General features: G+C 50.5%; 1 protein-coding gene across 1 annotated transcript in view; it reads right to left on the reverse strand.

Annotated features, from left to right (window-relative positions):
* The window catches only part of LOC310635918 (zinc-alpha-2-glycoprotein-like), a 203,616-nt gene extending 188,053 nt beyond the window's left edge, over positions 1-15,563 (reverse strand). Inside the window, exons 1-3 of the mRNA XM_083355303.1 lie at positions 15,480-15,563; positions 14,017-14,262; positions 13,464-13,739 (exon numbers count right to left, since the gene is read on the reverse strand). Coding sequence (XP_083211429.1) covers positions 13,464-13,739; positions 14,017-14,262; positions 15,480-15,552 — 595 coding nt within the window. The 5' untranslated portion in view covers positions 15,553-15,563. The remainder of the gene's footprint in view (positions 1-13,463; positions 13,740-14,016; positions 14,263-15,479) is intronic.
* Between the last annotated feature and the right edge of the window lie 725 nt (positions 15,564-16,288).

The raw sequence follows: 16,288 nt of genomic DNA on the forward strand, positions 1-16,288 counted from the left end.
TAAGCAGGGGCACTGAGCTGACCCGCCTCCTCCACAAAGGCCGTTCCCACGACGCCTGGCCCACCAACTGAGGGGTTGGACTAGATGACCTCCGAGGTCCTTTCCCACCTTACTAACAGTATACTACCCTATGTTCCTCTGCGCTCTCGGGGCTGGGCGGATCTTTGCCCCGAACCTCCTTTCGCTCCGGCTCCTTCCCTTTCCTGGCTCTCTCGGGGGTCTCCTTCCCTTCTCCCCAAAGGGAGCTTCGGCGCTGGGACCCCCCCGCCCCCCCCGCGGATGACCTCCGCGCCCCTTTCCCTTCCCAGCGCTCAGCCCCTCCGGCGCCCTTGGCTGACTTTCTCCTTCGCCGCCAGCTGATCGGGGCTGCCCGTCTGGCCTCTGGATCCGGCCGGGGCTTCCGAGGGCCCGGATGGAGCTTTGGTCCGCGGCGGCCCTCCTGGTGCTCTGGGGAGGGTGGGCAGGTAAGGGGCCGGCGGGGGCGGGGTGGGGAAACCTGAGACCGGCCGCCTGTTTTTCCCGTGGCAGCGAGTTCCAGAGGCTTTGCCTGGTTGGGGAGGGCGCCCTATCCATCTATTTCAATCTAATTATTTCTCTTTTTTCAAATTTTATTGTTTAAAACATTGGACACGATGTGAACGGACTGACATACCTTCTTGTCTTACATTGTTTTTGAGATTTACATATTTGTATACACACAATATACACATCAGTTATATACAATTATACCATATTTAAAGCAATCAACCAATCCATGTACTCAAATGGAGACCTTCCTTTTGTTCCCACCAAAAGTAGAACTTATTCCAGATTTTATAATAGCCTGATTGGTCTTTATTCTTGATTTCCAGGGTCAATTTGTTCTTTTCTGCGCAGGCCCAAATTTGATTTATCGCCTCGCTTTCCTCCGGTATTTCACTCCTTTCCCAATTCTGGGCGAACGACGTTCTTGCTGCTGTCATGATATGGATCATCAAATAGAGTTATTTCAGTCTATTTCTGATAGCCCGTTTTAATCTTGCTGTAGAGGGATGATTTTTTTAATTAATACAATATGGTTTTTTTTCTTTTTCCTTTCTGTAAAAAAAAAGTTGAAATTATTTAAACGAAGCAAACGTTTCAGTTGTTTAAATGTGACGATAAGAAAAGCATAAAAATGTGTTTTGAATGAGCGTTAAAGGATTAGATGATCAGATCTACTGAATGGAATGCTTAAAGTTTAAATAGATTAAATGCATTCTCAGCTGCGGTCAAACAGAATAAGAAATTGAGGGAATAAATGTATATTAAATTAGGAGGGATACATATTTTAAGTCCTATGTTATATTTTTGTATCTCCGTGCTTTTGCCTTTTTCTCTCTTTTTTTCTTTTGTCTTTTTTTCTCTCTCTCCTCTCTTTCTACTTTTTTACTTATTAAGAAATATAAAAGTATGAGAGTGCTTACATGGAAAAAATAGAATTAAATCCACCAATGTAAATGTAGTTAATTGTTGAGAAAATTGTCACTAGTAAGAATATTTAGAATTTGGGGGGGGAGAAATAAGCTGAAATAAGCACGGTAACAGGATTTACGGTAAGGCAACGAAAATGACAAATAGGATTATTGGAAAAACTGTACATTTAATTGTTTATCAAAATAATGAGAATTGTTTTAATCTAATGTTTTGCAAAGAAAGATACTTTGGGGCAAGGGGAAATCAAATGAAATTAACATATGGAGTGTAGATTATAGATACTTGTTATTGAAAAGTTTTAAAATACATTTTTAGAACATATACCCCAACTCCCCCACCCCCCCTCCCCCTCCCCTTCCCTCCCTTCCCAACACCCCCCACCCCCCCACCCCCGACTTCCTAGAGCCGAATACAGGGTATTTTCTCATACAATATTACTCTAAAATATTCTAATTACTATAATTACTCTTTAAATCCTATCGCACTTTAACTCTCCTTAGCCATAGAAAAAATAAGTAATATATCCTCTAATTATAATAACTAATAACTATTCGAAAAATAAACGATACTTTGTAGTCCCATATTTGTTCCGAATATAATCAATCCATCTTCTCCATTCCACTATATATCTCTGTTGCGAGTGATCTTTCACATATGCCGAGATTTTGGCCATTTCTGCCAAGTTCGAAACTTTCAAAGTCCATTCTTCTATAGATTATAGATATTGTCTTATAAATGCTACCCAGACAACATACTGTTTACAAATTACAGGGTTTACGGTAAGGCAACTAAAATGACAAATAGGATTATTGGGAAAACTATACACTTAACTGTTTATCAAAATAATGAGACTTGTTTTGATCTGATGTTTTGCAAAGAAAGATTCCTCGTGGAAAGGGGAAATCAACTGAAATTAACATATGGAAAATAGATCACAGAAATCCGTTGTTAAAGATTGTCTTATAAATGCTACCCAGACAACATACTGTTTACAAATTACTGAAATTACTGAATGACTTATGTTATGTTAAAAAATACCAATAAAATATATACAAAAAAAACAACCAAAGGGAGTTGGTGGCAGCCGTGAGGCTGGGGGGTGGGGGTAAGCGCGATGGGGGGGCTGTCAGGGCGGCGAGCCAAGCAACTGGCAGGGGTGGCGTACAGAAGCAATTTCAGTGGGGTGGGGGTGGGGGGTTGCGCAGGGCAGCTGCCGGGGATGGCGGGGCGGCGTGCAGAAGTGATGGGGGGGCGGGGAGCCTGGTGGGCAACTGGATGGGGCAGGGCCGGCGTCCAGAAGTGATCAGGTTTTTGAGGACGGGGGGGGGCAACTGGACGCTGCACCGTGCAGAAATGATCACCGGCGGTTGGGGGGGGGGGACGCCGGGCTGATGGCAGGGAGGGTGGCGCCGGATGTCGTGCAATTATCATCATCATCATTATCATTATTAAAACCTCAAAAGCCTCTGCTGCTTTCCAGGTGCCCCCACTCCTTCTCCCCCCCCACACACTTCTGTATGCCATGGCCCCAAATTGCCTAGAGTCCCCCCCAACCATCACTTTTGCACGCCGTTGCTGTCGCCGCCAGTTATGGGCTTCTCAGTCAGATGTAAGGAAGGGGTGGGGGCAGAGGGGGAGCGGAGTAGCAATGAAATAGAGAGAAGTCATCCGAGGTGTGCCAAGTGAAGCCCCGCCCCTTTTTTCCCACGCTTCGCTCCCTGAGCCTACCCGCCCCCCCCCCCCGCTGCAAAGCCTGCGCGTCCGCGAAACTCCGCCGCTCCCTTTCTCTCTTCCACCCCCAGGAAGGGGGCGCGAGCGGAGTCCTAGCCGGACGCGCCCCCCCCCATGCGTGGCGATCCGCTCTAGACTAGTCCAACCCTCTGATCAAGCAGGAGACCCTCTACCATTTGGGACAAATCCAACCTCTTCCTAAAAAAGCTCCAGTGCCAATGGAGCCCCCACAACCTCTGAAGCCTTTCCGCTGATTAATGGTATCCCTGGTTAAGGCGTTTCCTTCTGGGCAATGAGCTGGGGAGGGGGGGAGGGAGAAAGGGGGGAGAGACCCAACCCCGAATAAGCGCCCCTCTTCCCTTTCGTGCTTCTCCCCCACCGGTTAACTCACCGCAGCAGCCCCCCCCCCGCACCAAGGCCCCCAGCGCAGCCACATCGCCCTCCAGCCATCCACGGCTTTGCGGCTCCGCCGGACTTCTCCGCCACTTCCCAAATGCGGATCCTGGAGGAAAAAGAGAAAACGGCGCCTTTCGCTTTCCAGCCCTTCCAGACGTGGCGGAGCGGAGGGGGCTCCTAGAGAGACCCTGCCCAGAACACGCAGCGACGATCCCCTTCAGATGATCTCCAGCCCCGTTTTGTGCGCAAACCACCCGGTTGTGCCTGTTGTGTGAAGGCAGCCTCCGCGATGCCCGCTTCGTCCATAGTTGTTGCGAGGCCGCTCCGAGCGACCACCGCCCCCCCCAATCACTTTTGCACGCTGCCGCTGCCAGTTAAGGGACTTCGCAAAGATGGCTTAGCTCGCAACTCTGTCTGATCTAAGGAAGGGGGGAGAGGAGGAGGAGGAGGAGCAAGGCCGGCGCAGCTTTGGGTGTTGCAAAGGGGCAGGATGGGTGGGGTGGGGGGCGTGTAGAAATGATGGACCTACTCGTTAGCTGCATACCCAGGAATTTGATGCTGGTAATCCTCTTCACAGGTGAATCATTAATGCACAGAGAAGTGTGGCTGTGCCTGCCTTTTCTGAAATCGACAATGATCTCTTTGATTTTTCCGGTATTTAAAACTAGGCTGTTTTCCTTACAGCACTTCGCCAACCCCTCAACCTCCTTGCGGTAAGCTTCCACCTTGTCATCATGAATAAGGTAGGACGCTGAGCTTGTCGATCTTAAGATTGGCAGTTTGGCAGGTCGAATCCCGAGTGCCGCGTAACAGAGTGAGCGCCTGTTACTCGTCCCAGCTTCTGCCAACCTAGCAGTTCAAAAGCACGTAAAAATGCAAGTAGAAAAATAGGGACCACTACGGTGGGAAGGTAACAGCGTTCCGTGCGCCTTTGGCATCTAGTCATGCCGGCCACATGACCACGGAGACGTCCTCGGACAAGCGCTGGTTCTTCGGCTTTGAAACGGAGATGAGCACCGGCCCCTAGAGTTGGAAACGACTAGCACGCATGTGCGGGGGAACCTTTACCTTTTACTGTTGTGTAATCTGCGAACTACACAATATGGTTGGTGGCTAACCTAGCACTACAGTCATGAGTCAACAGGGTGAACTGCAGCGGACTTAGAAGCAGCCCTGAGGAGACCCTGTGCTCAAGGAAATGGTGCTAGAGGAATTTGTTCCAGCTCGCACATATTGAAAGAACCTTTATTGTCAAAAGTACAACTATGTGTACATTGAGATTAGCTGAGTCTCCCTTGTGCTCCCACCCCCCCAACACACAGTGACAACAAACCCTCCATCTTACTGCACCATGTGAACCAACTACGCCACACACTGGGCTCCCGAGTCAATTCTGCACAAAAATTATTTCTCATTCAAAAGCCTAACAGCCCACGGATACTGTTTTTCAGCCTGTTGGTGTGTGTTTTTTTCCGGTAGATGGTGTGTCCTAGGGAACCATTGGGTTTTTTGTAGATTAGGACGTCCAGAAAGGGGAGTTGGTTGTTAGCTTCTATTTCCATAGCAAATTGTATTTTGGGGTGTAGGCTGTTGAGATGTATGAGGAAGTTGTCCAGTTTTTCTTTCCCATGTGGCCAAATTACAAACGTGTCATCTACATATCTAAGCCAGAGTTTGGGTTTGTGTTCAGATTTGTCTAAGGTGTTGGGATCACCTCTCTCACCTGTCATCGCAAACCTATACATGGAACACTTTGAAACCAAGTCAATCCTACATAAAGTTTATAGAATTATTTCCCCTTCAAGAGCCTAACAGCCCATGGATAAAAGCTGTTCTTCAGCCTGTTGGTACGGAAGGAGAGTAAAGAGAAACCCTCCAGGGTGTGAGTCATCCCTGAGAATCTTCCTCACTCTTCTAAGGCAATGAGCCCTGGCGATGTCATCCAGTGGTGTCAGGGGACAGCCCACAATGTCTTGTGCTGTGCTCACCACCCTCTGTAATAGTTTCCTATCCGTGGCTGTCAGAGCAGCATACCAAACCACAATACAGCACGAGAGGACGCTCTCTGTAGTAGACCGGTAAAAGAGGGTCATTAGCCATTGTTTTACCCTGTTCTTCCAGAGGAGACTGGACAGCCATTTGTCTTAAATGGTGTAGGGTTTCCTGCCTTACCAGGGGGTTGGACTAGATGACCTCGAAGGTCCCTTCCAACATAATAATAATAATAATAATAATAATAATAATAATAATAATAATAATAATAATAACAACAACAACAACAATAACAATAATACCCTGAGGAAGTGGAGTCTCTGTTGGGCAGTGGATGGGTCAGATGATACACATCCACACTTGGAGGACTTTTTCCCTTTTTCCAGGGAAACTGCCTTAAAATCTCCTCCCTTAGGGGCTTGGCGGACGACCAGCGAACATTTCTGTATGGGATTCACGACGGCTAACCGTTTAAATCGTTTAAACCGTTCGTTTAAACCGTTTAAACGGCAAACGTTTCTGCACTGGCTTGACGAGGTGTACAAACAAACACACAGACAAAAACACACACCAAAAATTTATGCACGCTGCAGCGGTCAATTGCCCGTCCCGACACAAAAACAGAAACACACAAACACACAAATGAAACACAAACGCACGCGTGTGCGCGCGCGCACACAGACAGACAAAAGCCCACACAACGATGACTTTTTCTTCCGAAGTATACTGTAGTATACTGTTAATAAGGTTGGAAAGGACCTCGGAGGTCATCTAGTCCAACCCCTCAGTTGGTGGGCCAGGCGTCGTGGGAACGGCCGTTATGGAGGAGGCGGGTCACTGCTTACTCAAGAGGGAGACCCGCCCTTGGGGTGGGGAATGAGGCTACAATCCCCATCCTCCCCTGCGGGCTGGGGATGATGGGGGTTGCCTCGAAGTCCCGAAGAAAAGCGCTGGGTTGCTTAGGAAAATAAGGGCGGTCTGGAATCGGCCGTTCTTTAAATATAGGTATTTTTTAAGTAAAATAAAATCAAATCTCCTTCCTCACCTGCCAGGCCGTCCCGCTTCTTTTCTCCCGCCTTGGCCGGCTTCCGACGCTGTTAGTCCGGCAGTTGCCCTCGGCGGGAAATGAATCCCGAACGGAACCGAATCCGGCGCTTTGGGCCTTTGGATCGCTGCCGATCCTCAGCCTGAAGGGCCAGCCCTTCCCATCGCGGGCTCTGGGGCCCTCGGGAGAGGCTTGGTGAGTCTTGCCAGGGGGGAGAGGGGGGGGGAGAAGCAGGGAGGGAGGGAGGGAAGGAGGGGGCGCTGTGCTGGAGCTGCCTCTCCCCCCCCCCAAAAAAAAGCCTCGTTGCCGAAGGAAAAACGGCTTCCTTCCCCTCGCGCTTCCCGGAGCTTCCTCGAAGTTTCGGCGTTTCTGATTTGGAGTGAAAGTGAAAGTGAACAGGAGAACGTTCAGAGCTCCGCCCGCCTCCTCCTCCTCCTCCTCTTCCCCCCCCCCCGCCCATTCCTGTCTGGACAGAGACTAAGCCTCCCTCCGGTCACCTTCCACACACACACACACACACCCCGCCACAATCAGAAAAGGGATGCAGCTTCCAGAGTTGTGAAATCTCCGCACCAGGAGCTCGTCTTCTGGGTCCTAGGACCGGAGTCTTCGAACTCGGCCCTTCTGTGACTCGGGGAGCGACTCCCAGAATTCCTCAGCCAGCCTGGTAAAAATGAGTTCACACTTCGTTCTCTTTGTCCACACAAGTCAACATCTGCAGGCGATTCTGCCCTTAGGTGGCAAGTCCAATCAGGCCCCCAATCCATCTTCTGCGCTTCTTGCATGAGAAGCTCAAGATTTTCAAGCAAAAAAACAAAAACAAAAATCCCAAGAAAGTCCAGTTGCCTTTTGGGAAAAAAAAACCCTTTGGGACCACCTTGACCCAGATGATTGGGAATCTCCAGAGACATCCTGGGTCAACCTGCTCCACAGGAAACCCTCAACGGACTCTGGATGTCCTGCTTGGGGAAGGATGCTTGTTGGGGAGGGGAAAGGGACCTTGGCCAGGGTGGGACTTTCCTCACCTCCTGGAAGAAGTCCCTCATCTGGTGCCAGTGGTGGGATTCGAAGAGGGGAACAACCGCTTCTCTGTGTGGATGCCGCTTCCGGAAGTCCATTCTGGGCCTGGAGAACAAAAAAATAGCTACCGGTTCTGCCGAAGTGGTGAGAACCGGCTGAATCCCAGCACCGTCTGGTGCCCCTTTCCATTGCAGTGAACTTCTACACAGCTGCTCAACAGGGCTCTTCTCAGAGGTTCTGGAGATGAACACCTGAGCCGTCTCGTCTCTCCAACCGTTGCCCTTTCATCGCTCTTTAGGAGCCTCTCTTGGCGGTTTCAGGCTGTGAGGTTGGCGCAGCACCAACAGATGTGAGATTGTGCTGCTGGTGTGTAACTCAGGGGGAAAGAATTACAGTGACCCAGAGAGTGCATGAAGCAAAGGACACGAAGACGCCCCCTCCCCCATCTCGGCCCATTGCGTGGAAAGTAAATCAACCAAAGGGGGGGGAATATATCCTCCCTGATATCTGGAACTTTCCACTCCTGGGGGCTCTTTCAACCTCCAAGCACAGGGATTGCTGGGTGTGTAGGGGAGGGGGGAAGGAGGGAAAAGGGGGCGGGGAGGTGCTGTGTAGATGGTCCCAAAATCCCAGGCGTGTAAGCCCAACAACCACACCTGACAGGTGGAAAGGAGGAAGACTTTGATTTTCACAAAATGGGACTTGCTCCAAAATCCATGCTCCATAGTGGACCCCCCTTTTATACACTTTTGAAGAACACGCATTGCCTGTCACGAAAACACACATCACGGTGTGCCAAGCGTTAAGAACAAGATCTTACGTAATGTACATTTTCAGTAGTCCTAGCATGGTGTAAGTCCAGCTAAAGCTTACAAGGTGTGGGAGACCTTGACCTGATCCGTAACATTTACCTACGCCGAAAGCATCTCTCAGCCACTTGGGTACCAGCATCCTGCCCATAATGGACAGGCATCCTTGGGCAGGAAGGCTGATGGTCTGACTCTTTTTTTTAAATAGTATTTTATTAGTTTCTTCTATATATTATATTGTGTATTATATATTATATTTCATGTCCATCTCTGCGCATTCTAGTATTTTTTTTATTATTTCTTCATCTGATGGTATTCCTTCATTTTTCCACAGTTGCACAAATATAATTCTTGCCATTGTTGTGACATTGGATTGGCAGATGCTTCTCACCTCCTGCTGTGGGATCCTTGGTCTTCTCTGACTTGGTGCTTTTCTTGCAGGTGTTTCGGTACCAAACTAGGTAACATCATCCTTGCTAGAAGGAAGCAGTGTTTGGCTCTCCTTTTACATTATAGTGCTTTGCCCTCTCAAGTGTTGGTGGGGGTGTTCTTGGAGGCTCCTTGGTTGTTGACTGTTAGCTTGTCTGTATTGGTAATTGCTCAATTGGGAGGTTGTTTCCTTGATTGTGGTTATTGTGTTATTCTTGATGTTACTTTTTGCTCATTATAGGTGCTGGTTGCTGCTTAAGAGATGTTTTGGTATTCTTGTTTCCTTTTGGGTTTTTGGAATGTAGACGTTGTTTATCTCTGTGTGCCTGTCGATGGTCACTTTGTCCAAGCGGCAGGCCTCCAGGAATTCTCTGGCATTTTTTTTGGATTTGGCTTGATCTAAGGATGCTCACAGTTTCCCAGCTGAAGGTCCCGTTAAGTCTATCCATTTCTTGTGAAATGAAGGAGTTTTTATCATGTCTTCTGACTGCTAGTTGGTGATCATGGATGCGTTTTCCTGGTCTCCTTCCTGTTTCTCCTGTGAAGGGCTGCTGAAGTAGATAACTCTTGTTTTCCTTCTGGAGCAGCTTTACTTCTTGCCTGCGCAATGATGACACACTGATTTCTGGATCACTTTGTGTCCTTCGCAGCCCACAGAATGGCTTGTGCTTCAAGGAGAGAGAAAAAAATGAGGGAAGTGAACACCTCCTTTTGCATGGGGGGGCTTTGTTTCTTCTCCCCTCCCCTGGGCTCTCTTGTCCCCCCCACTGGAAGCTCATCAGGCATGAGGAGAAGCAGTCAAAGAGGAAAGGAGGATTGCAAGCCCCCCACAGCACAAAGAGCTCCTGGTGCCCCCCCACCTCTCCCCCAGGGTCCCCCTCTGCCTCCAGCTCATCCTGGCCAAGGAGCCTTTTTTCCCTGGATAGCCCCAGCTGCCCTTTTCCTTCTCCCCCTCCCCCCCAGTCCTTCCTGGACAGAAATCCCCCATTTCTCCAGAGTACCCCAATTCCTGCTCTGGGCTCCTTCCCCGTTTCTCTCTCCTGCCTCGGAGCTGATGGGCCAGAGAGGCTGAGCGGAGCGGGATCTTCCCCTGCAGAGCAACCCATCCGAGGAAGCCCCGGATCCCCACCTGACTCCCTTGGAAACGCTCTGAAGATTAATTCGCCACCTCCAACAATCCTCCTGGTCTTCTCAGATATGCCCAAAGCCCAGAGTATTGTGCCTTAAATATCAGCAATAATCCGCAACAATCACACTCACCTCTGAAGTTTGCAGCAACAACATTGATTGCATCTCATCTTCTATATGGTGCACGAATAAAGAAGGAATGCTTTTTGAAGGAGTCGGATCATGGCAAATTGTCACTTCCAGACAGAGATTATTTGTGCATCTCTTCCATCGACCTGACAGATGAAAAACAAAAGAAGACAGTTCTTTCGTTTTTTGGGGAGCAGCAACTCCTGCCTCAGATGGAGAAGGATTTATTCTGAAGACCTCCATAGGGACCTTCATTGGATCGCCATCAATTACTTTACGATAATGATGCTAAACCTCTTGGAATCTTATTGGGGGCAAGGTGGTGTTTCCTCACATTCTCTGGGCTGAGAAGTTCTTGATTCAGCTGTCACAGCTTTTCTGACCTAATCTTAAGCTAGCCAGATCTAAGAACCAGCAACCTTTGGCTGATCTTGAAAGGCAAAACTGAGAATCACCAGACAATTGGAAGAGAAGGCCCGTCCTGGAAGAAGGAAGGGGCAAAGCACTTCCAAATCCTGGCTGAGAAAATCACAAGGAAGTGCTGAGACTGGACTCCTGAGCTGCTGATACTTGCTCCTCTGAAGAAAGTCCATCCAGGCCAAAGAGTTTTCCTCCCAGAGAAGAGGAATGTGGGGAATATATTGAGATTTGCAGGAAATGGAAAAATGGCTGAATATCATAATCATAATAGTAAAGTTTGAAGGGACTTTGGAGGTTATCTAATCCAAACCCCTGTTCAGGCAGGAAACCCTTAAAAACTTCTAGTGTTGGAGCATTCACCACTTCTGGAGGCAGGTTGTTCCACTGGTTAATTGTTCTAACTGTCAGGAAGTTTCTCCTTAGTTCTAGGTTGCTTCTCTCCTTGAAGAGTTTCCATCTGTTGCTTCTTCTCCTGCCTTCAGGCACTTTGGAGAATAGCCTGACTCCCTCTTCTTTGTGGCAGCCCCTGAGATACTGGAGCACTGCTATCGTGTCCCCCCTCATATTTTTCTTCATTAAACTAGACATACCCAATTCCAGCAACCGTTCCCTATATGTTTTAGCCTCCAGTCCCCCAATCATCTTTGTTGCTCTTCTCTGTACTCTTTCATGGTGACCAAAACTGGATGCAGTATTCCAGGTGTGGCCTTACCAAGGCATTGTAAAGTGGTGGTAGTACTTCGCGTAAAGTGGTATTAATATCTTCTTCTTCCTTCCTGATCCCTTTTCAAAATGCTGTTTGTGGGGGAGGGTCTTGTGGGGGCTCCTGGCTGCAACTCTTTCCCATCCACACCACCTCAGTTAACCCAGAAAGACACAGGAGGGTGTGTTTGTTTCACTTACGGATCAGGAACCAAATTCCAAGTCCCAAGATTGAGGCAGCCACAATCGCCAGAAAAATCCACCCGCCTGTGGTTAAAGAAGGAGAAAGATGGTTTTTATTAGGCAGATGCTGAGTTCCTGGAAGTGGAGATGCTGAACAGTGGAAACCTTTCCCAACCTGCCTTGGCCTCCAGGAAGTGCCCCCCACCTGAAGGAAGCCCCCCCACCCCAGGCTGCAGAGGGAAGAGCCAATGGCCTCTAAGGGCATAACCAATCAGGAAGAAAGAGCCACAGCCAATTATGCATCATATGATCTCCTGTATTATCCTGTGTCAGTTCTTCATACTTTTGCTGTAAAGTTACTACTTCCAACTCCCCTGATAGGAATCACTTTTCTTGCATTGCTCAATGTAGGACTGTATTCCCTGCTCTCCACCTGGAAACATGGTGCAGAAGAAAACAACCGCCCGCCCCCCAGATACACTATTTCAAACATTGGTGGAGATGAAACAGCATACGGGGGGGGGGGGGGGGGGGGAGGTACAAAAACTATCCCTATGGTGTTTAGAGAACAACGTGCAGCTGAACATCAGCAAGACAAAAGAGATGGTGCTAGACTTCCGGAGGAAAAAAGAGGAACCTGCCCCACTTTACATCTGGGGAGGGGAGCTGTGTAAAGAGAGTTTCCTCCTTTAAATTTCTGGGAGTCTTATCTCTGTGAAGATCTGACCTGGAAAGTTAATACAACCCAGGTGGCTACAAAGGCCCAACAGAGACTCCACTTCCTTAGGGTCTTGCGGAAGAACAGGGTAGAACAACGGCTAATGACCCTCTTTTACAGGTCTACTACAGAGAGCGTCCTCTCGTGCTGCATTGTGGTTTGGTATGCTGGTCTGACAGCCACGGATAGGAAAGTATTACAGAGGGTGGTGAGCACAGCACAAGACATGGTAGGCTGTCCCCTGACACCACTGGATGACATTGCCAGGGCTCGCTGCCTTGGAAGAGTGAGGAAAATTCTCAGTTAAGACTCACACCCTGGTCGGTATCTCTTTAATCTCCTATTATCTGGTAGTAGATTTAGAAGTATAGCGAGCCACACCAACAGGCTGAAGAACAGCTTCTATCCATGCGCTGTATGATTGACTTGTGAGGCTGGTGTGTTGTGCAATTAGCTCTCATGGTGTAACAAGATGGTGGGTTTGTTGTCACTGTGAGTTGTGGTGGTGGGGGTCACAAAGGGAGGCTCAGCCAATCTCAATGTATACATGGTTGTACTTTGACAATAAACGTTCATTCATTCATTCGTGAAAAATCTACATGTCACAATCCCATCAGCCTCTCACCTGCTTCCTCCTTCCAGCCCAAGACCAGGGGTTCCTGCAAGCCCTGGTGCTCCAGGAGACACCAAAAATGGTCCCTCTCCTTTGGGTCGATCTCAATGCTGAGCCAGAAATAATAGGTGCCATCCGAGTTGGGGGCCACGTTCCTTTGGAGGGTCTTGTTTTTCCAGATCTCTCCGTCCCTCATCCAGGTGGCCTGGATCTCCTTGGGGTAGAAGCCAAAGGCCTGGCACATGAGGACCTCCAGGCTGCCATCCACCTCCTTGCGAGTCACATTCCCCACTGGGGGCTCTGCAGAAACAGCAACAACACCAGAGTTCCCAGGATTTTGAGAGTTTCTGGCAAGGTGATTTAAACAGCAAGACCTCATTGCCCATCCTTTCCCATTGCTCCCTCTCTCCTTGCCTCAACCTGTGGGACTCTCAAAGATGGAATTTGGTCAAGTTGTTCCTCCAGAGAGAAATCAGGAACAGATTTTTTTCCTTCTGACCCCAAACCCAGGAGATTTCTTTTCTTCTGCTTTGGAAAGATTTTCTTAGGGAAACAGAACGAGGCCTTTGGCATTAGTTTCTTTTTGTTTGAAGTCGTTATTTTTTGTGGGAGTAGCTTGATTCTTTTGAGTTAATGTGTGGAGGGGGGAGCCTAAAGAAACACGCTTAATGGAGACCCCCCCTTGCCACTCACCAATCCTCTGCAAAGTCTTGTTCCTGTAGGACTGATATATTTCCAGCCACTCAATGCAGGTCTCCTCCAGGAAGCCTTTCGTTCCGTTAGACCATCTTCCTTTCTTCTCCCACTCCTCCTTGACCTTCTGGGCCTGGGGCTGAGCTGCCACCCAGGTGAGGGTCTCCTTGTCGAAGCTGATGAAGTCCATCCCATCATAGCCGTAGTGCAAAAACCCTCCTTTGCTCCCGTCTTCCATGAGCTCGCAGCCCAAAACTGCCTGCCAGGTGTGAAGCCCTGAAGGAGACCCAGAGAGGGGTGGGTGAGAAGGGGCCAGGATTCCTCTCCAAGGCATCATTATAGCCTCCCTCCCCTTCCTCCTAGAGAGAGAAACCCAATTTCTCCTTCTCTTCCTCAACACACCAGGAAAGAACGTCTACTGCCATTAACCTTTTTTTGTTGAATTTCTAGGTAAGGGATAAAATGGGGGGGGGAAATTCAAGAAAGAAAATCTCACTATTTTGCCCCCCCCCCGCAGGAATTGCTGGCCAAAGGTGGCACTGCCCCTGCTCACCTCCAGTCTGGTGGCCCAGTTTGGATAACTTCTCCAGGTCAGCCCTGAAGACCCACTCAAGGGGCAGAAACATCTCCTTGTCCATCTCCTCCATCCAGGGCACCAGAGGCTCCATCTTCCCCTTGAGGCTGTCAAAGCGAGCGATGGGCTGGTCATCCAGGTAGGCCCTAATGGGGAACTGGGACAGTCCCTGGCTGGGCTCTGGCAGACGTAGGTAGAAGTAGCACAGGGAGTGTGTGGGAGAGCCTGGAGAGGGAGGAGGGAGCAGGGGGGAATTAGAGGGGGGGGTCTTCACTGCAGTTCCATCCCCTCCAACCTTTTATTGTCACCCAGAAGCCCCCGAACAAGTGGGCCACCCTCTTCCTGCCCTGTTTGGGAAGATTCTTTCCTTTAAACCGAAGGAAGAAGCCCCAGCATCTCTCTACTGACATTAAAAACATCTGGGCAGACCCACATCTGGTTAACGTCCCCCCACAGGTCCTCTGGGCCCTCAGGATCCCCAGCCAGCTGCTTCTGTGCCTGACTGAGATCAGAACCTCCCTTGCCAACCACAGGCAGTGCCAGTCAGTCACTCAGTCGGGCACAGGGGAGGATCGACCTGGAGTCAGAGCTCTCCAAAGATGAAACCTCCACGCTTTCTGATCAGTTTGGAACTCCATCCTCTCAGCCCATTTACAGCCAGCTTTCCTCCTCCGCTGGTCCCTCGACCCTGCCCATTCGCCCCGACCGCGTTTGACCCGGGCCTTTGGCTGCACGGGACCAACAGTCCCCCCCCCACCCCTCAAAGGGAGTCGGTGGTATCGAGGGATCGGCGGCAGGCGTGCGTGTGTGTGTGTGTGGGGGGGTTTAAGCGCGATGGGGGGGTCTGTCAGAGCGCTGAGCCAAGAAACTGGCAGGGGTGGCGTGCAGAAACAATTGCGGCCGGGGGGGGGGGCAGGGAGGGCGCCGGGCAACTGGCGGTGAGGGCGGGGGAGCGTGCAGGAGTGATCGGCGGGGGGGCGAGGGGGCCCGGGGCGCCGGATGGCGTGCAAAGGGTCAAAAGCTTCTGCTGCGTGCCCGGTGCCCCCTCTTCCCCCCCCCCACGCGATGGCTTCTGTAGGCCACCGCCCCAAATTGCCCAGTGGCGACCCCCCCCCCATCACTTTTGCACGCCGTCCCTGCTGCCGCCGCCGCCAGTTAAGGGATTTCGCAAAGGTGGCTTGGCTCGCAGACTCGAGCCTGGCTGAGTTTTCGCTGCCCAAAGAACCGGCGGTCGCTCTCTCCTCCGCCCTTTCCAGCCGGATGCCAAGGGGAGCGGATGAGCGAGGGAATCCCGACAGGTTTTCTAGGAGGCTTCACGAATCTCCCGGGGAGGAAAGCCGGGAAAGGAGCTCAGAGGAGGAGAGACCCAGCCCGGGACGCCGCTCTCCCCCTCCCCTTTCTGCTTCCTCCCCTCCCACTCCCAGGTGCCCCCCAGAACTCACCGCAGCCGCCCCTCCGCAAGGAGTCCCCCAGCGCCGCTCCCAGGAGCAAGAGGAGCGCCAGAGGCAGCCGCATCGCACGCCCGACACCCGCCTTGCTTCTCCTTTTGTACCCCCCCCAGTAAAGCCCCGCCCCTTTTGTCCCCGCCTTCGCTCCCGGGGCCTCCAGGGCGGAATGGCTTATGGAGATTCTAACACACGTGCACACAAACACCCGCTGCAAAGTCTGTGTGTTCCTACTTCCCTCCCCTCCCCTCCCCCCCTCCCCTCCCTCCTTCCCATCCCTCCTCTTCCATTTCCCTTTCTCCCCTTCCCCTTCCCTTCCCCCCTTTCCCTTTACCCCATCCCCTCCCCTCCCCTTCCTGCTTCCCTTCCATTTCCCTTTCTCCCCTTCCCCTCTTAGAGTCTTCTCTTCTTTCCTTTTCCTCTTTGGGACGTTTACTGTCGCAAAGCCACAATCGCCAGGAAAGGCTCACCTGGGACAAACTCCCAGAAGGTCTTGGGGGGTTGGGGGGGGGCTGAGCCCAGTCTGGCCGGGACTCACCAGGAGGCTTAGCTGCTTCTCCTTCCATTGCAGATCCTCTCTATAACACGGTCTCTATCTTAAGTGATAGAGTCTATGTGACCAAAGGCTCAGGGAGCGGGAGAGACTGAGAATCAAAGAATGTTTGTGTGGATGTAACACTCTAACCGCTGGGCACAACAAAAAACGGTAAACCATCTCAGGAATAGAATAATTGTGGCTTATTGTGCAGAGGTGAGACTTTTGAGAAAGAGAAGCTGGAAAGAGGGTTGTTGGGCTGGAAAATCCC

This window comes from Vipera ursinii, assembly GCF_947247035.1.
Source record: "Vipera ursinii genome assembly, chromosome: 2".
Lineage (NCBI taxonomy): Eukaryota > Metazoa > Chordata > Lepidosauria > Squamata > Viperidae > Vipera > Vipera ursinii.